General features: G+C 44.6%; 1 protein-coding gene across 1 annotated transcript in view; it reads left to right on the top strand.

Annotated features, from left to right (window-relative positions):
- LOC101854081 (deoxyribonuclease-1) overlaps nt 1-1,697 on the top strand; it is a 3,198-nt gene extending 1,501 nt beyond the window's left edge. Inside the window, exon 2 of the mRNA XM_005097036.3 lies at nt 367-1,697. Within this exon, the coding sequence (XP_005097093.1) occupies nt 470-1,438 (969 nt within the window). The 5' untranslated portion in view covers nt 367-469 and the 3' untranslated portion in view covers nt 1,439-1,697. The remainder of the gene's footprint in view (nt 1-366) is intronic.
- Nucleotides 1,698-3,791: the final 2,094 nt, after the last annotated feature.

Genomic DNA, 3,791 nt, shown 5'->3' with positions numbered 1-3,791 from the left:
GAGAGAGAGAGAGAGATAGAGAGTGGGGGAGGGAGAGTGAGGGGTGTAGAAGCGGACTAGGAAGAAGTAATAGGTCAATATGTGCATTTTAATGTCAATAGCGACAGAAAGCATGCCAAATATACTGGCGGGTACCAGTGACTCTTATCTCTCCTATACTCCACTTCAAAATGAATACCCACTCTCTGAGACACAAACACGTGCGCCCCCCTCCCCCACGCACACACGCACACACGCACACACACACACACACACACACACTCACATCAGGATTCTTTGCCATACATACACCGGCGCACGCTTATACACATGCTCTCTATACACGTGTACAGCATGCAAACATTTGTTTTTTTTTGTTTGTTCCAGAATTTGAACAACAACACCACTGCTGCACCCGGTCGTGGCATCACAACAAACTTATCTATGGGGAGCTGACTGTCCACCAACTATATTATTAGCCTTTGTTGCAATGCCACAAGACAACGATCTTCACAACTCAACTGTCAACAACACTCCTATACCCACACATCGACAGCACCGCTCATTTTGCAAAGACGGTCCTAAACGCAGGCTTATCATGGCATCGTGTTTTGTTTTCTTACTTCTACTGTTAGCTGCAGTGATTATTGGACCTACTTTAGCTTTTCTTGCTTCTGGTAGCAGCAACAGACCTCTTAAAGTGGCAGCGTTCAACATTCGATATTTTGGTCGTAACAAAATGTTGGACACTACGGTAGCCAATCACATTGCAGAGATCTTGGTGCGCTATGACGTCATTCTCGTTCAGGAAGTCCGTGACGCCTCCGGAAGATCGCTGAAAAATCTGTGGTCACTTCTCAACAAAACAGACGACTGGGGTTTAGTGGCGAGTGCTCGAATAGGCCGTACCAGATACAAGGAGCAGTATGTGTTTTACTACAGGGTGAACCTCGCACACTTGTTGGGTACATATCAGACCCCAGACTCGAGTGACGTATACGAGAGAGAGCCGTTTTCAGTGGAGTTTGAGTACTTTTCCGTTTCTCCGGGAGTGAGGAAGCGGGTTGTGCTCATGGCTCTTCATGCTCGACCTAAGGACGCTTTTAACGAGTTAGGCCACCTCCCAACCTCCATCAAGTCAGCCGCTAGCCACTTTAAGGACGCAGGCGGCGTGGTTGCCATGGGAGACTTCAACGCCGATTGCAGATATGTGTCTGCCACCAAGAAGTCGAAGCTGGAGATTTTCAGGGACGACTCGCAGTTTATCAGTCTTATCCCCCATTCGGCAGACACTACTTCCGGTCACACTGACTGTGCATATGACAGAATCATCGTCTTCGGAAATGACATCAGAGCACGTGACGCTAAGGTCTACAACTTCCAAAGGGCCATGGGCCTCAGCGACGAAGCTACTGGGGATATCAGCGATCACTATCCAGTTGAATTTCAGCTATATTAGATTAGTGATCCGTAGCGATTTGGTTTTTGTAGTCCATGAATATAAGATCAAGGAGAAAGAAGGCCGCCTTTCCAGAACTGCTTTATTGGGGAAGACTATTCCCTAAGGGCTGTCAGGATTTTATTATCATTGTTCACTGGCACTGTTTGATTTATGGTTTGAATATGTGCATATATTGTATGCAAAGTTGTACACTGTGAAGATAAACGCTTACTGGGCTTTCATTATTAAATAAATATGCATACACTATAGCTGTGCAGTGCTGACCTGTTGTTGGATTTCTTTCCCAACTAGCCATGTTTGCAGCCTATTTTGAAAGCGCTTGTATTGTATTTCTAGCGTTGTACATGTAAATGGTAGTCCCTCTTGAATCAGAAACAATATTTAAGACCCATTTTATGTTTTACGTTTCTCTAACATACAGGCTTCCTGATTTCAAGTCAAGTACACGACTGTGGGGTGTAAGCCTACAGTTTGTCGACGTCTCCAAATTTTTTTTTGTACAGGCTGCAAGATGGTGACCACCATTTCATCAGATTTCCCTGAGTTACATTTTAAGCACATTGCGATCCTATCGTCCAAGAGCAACCCTATTTGTTTTGGGGTTGTTTTTGTTGTTGTTGTTGTTGTTGTTGTTTTGGTGTTTTTTTAGCCGCTGGCACCGTCTACTTCCTTGTTGTTTTTTTTATTTGGGGGGGGGGGGTTCTTGGCCTCAGTTGAATCCAATTCCGAGAGAAATGACGATCAGAACTCTTAGTTCCTCACAATAAACATTGAAATTGTTATTTTAACCTCAATGACAACAACAGCATCAGCAACAACAACATCAACAACATCAACAACACTACCCCAGAGTGGCAGCCTTGGCTGAGTAAGACCAGTCCAAATGCCCTGGACTGAATACAAAATAAAGCCCTCCGCCTTGAATCAGGTCAGCTGAAAACAGCACCAACAGAAGCACTTCGCTATGAGACCAGAACTGGGCACTAAACCACCTATACAAAAAGTATGTACCTCAAGTCAGTAGAGATGGCTAAGCGATTGCCAGACAGCCATCCTAGACAGAAAGCTTTTCAAAAAGCAGTCGGGCAAAAAAAAACCGCAGGAAAAGTTGGTTTCGGATGGGCACCGACCTAGCAGACTACCTCCCCCTGAAGCAGAGAATCGATGGCTGATCAATCTGGTGAGAGCTTGTTCATGGGAGACCCATGGCGAAATCGAAATCCGGACAGAATTGAGAGGCGTGAAGAGTAAAGGTGATGATCATGTATAGTAAAGGCACGTGAAGCTGCAGAGGATGTAATCAAGTACATGTATGTTGGTGCCGATGTGACAATTTTCACCGATGAATCGGCTGTCGCAGGATACCACGAAGGTGGAGCAGCAGCAGTAGTGATAATGAATGATGAACCACCACAAACAGAAATCATTAGAACTAAAGGGGCATTCCTCCCTCACATCATCTTATGACGAGGAATGCCAGGCAATGATGTCTGCTGCACAACGGATTGTTGACAATTGCCACAGTAGAACCAATGTGCTGATCTTGACTGACAGTCAGTCCCGCTGCAAGGGACTGCGAAGCAACAGATCAGATGAGAATGATTTGCGCCGCAAGTTCAGTGAAAATCACAGCCACAATAAAGATCCTGTGGATTCCAAGCCATGTTGGAATCGAAGGAAATGAGGCAGCAGACCAAGCTGCCAATGAAGCCAGAGAGATTGAAGGAGACAGACGACCAATAACATACAGGGGAGTCTTTCCGATGATCAAGAGGGTGATCATAGACCCATCATGCAGAGCTGAGTACCAGCACCTGGAGGATGTGTATTCTGGGTACTCCAATAAGCAGGAACAATCAATCGTATGTCGCTGGGACCAGGTTCAGCTAGCGAGACTGCGGTCACACTGTCATTGGAGCATGAGATGGTATCAGAACTTTATGAATGAAGATATGCCGAAGATGTAACCATGAAAAGGAGGATGTCAAACATATAAGTTTGAATATTCAGGAACAATGGTAACCCGAATGGAGTTATTTGGACGAGTGGACAACAACAACAGCAACAACAATAACAACAACAACAACAGCAACAACAACAACAATAGGGCAGCTACAACAACAACAACAATAAAAACAGTATTTTCATCATTATTTTTTGTATCATGTTCCTGATGAAGCCCTTCACGGGGCGAAACGTTGAACCTGTATTAAATTTGAAAAATCAACAAAGTCTCAACCCCTTTTTTATTCCCTACTACTTACAATGATGATGATGATGATAATGATGATGATGATGATGATGATGATGATGATGATGATGATGATGAGGAGGAGGAGGAGGAGGAGGA

The sequence above is a fragment of the Aplysia californica genome, unplaced genomic scaffold (assembly GCF_000002075.1).
Source record: "Aplysia californica isolate F4 #8 unplaced genomic scaffold, AplCal3.0 scaffold00145, whole genome shotgun sequence".
In the NCBI taxonomy this organism is placed as follows: domain Eukaryota; kingdom Metazoa; phylum Mollusca; class Gastropoda; order Aplysiida; family Aplysiidae; genus Aplysia; species Aplysia californica.
Note: the sequence above shows the minus strand (reverse complement) of the source record. Positions and strands in the feature narration are given on the sequence as shown.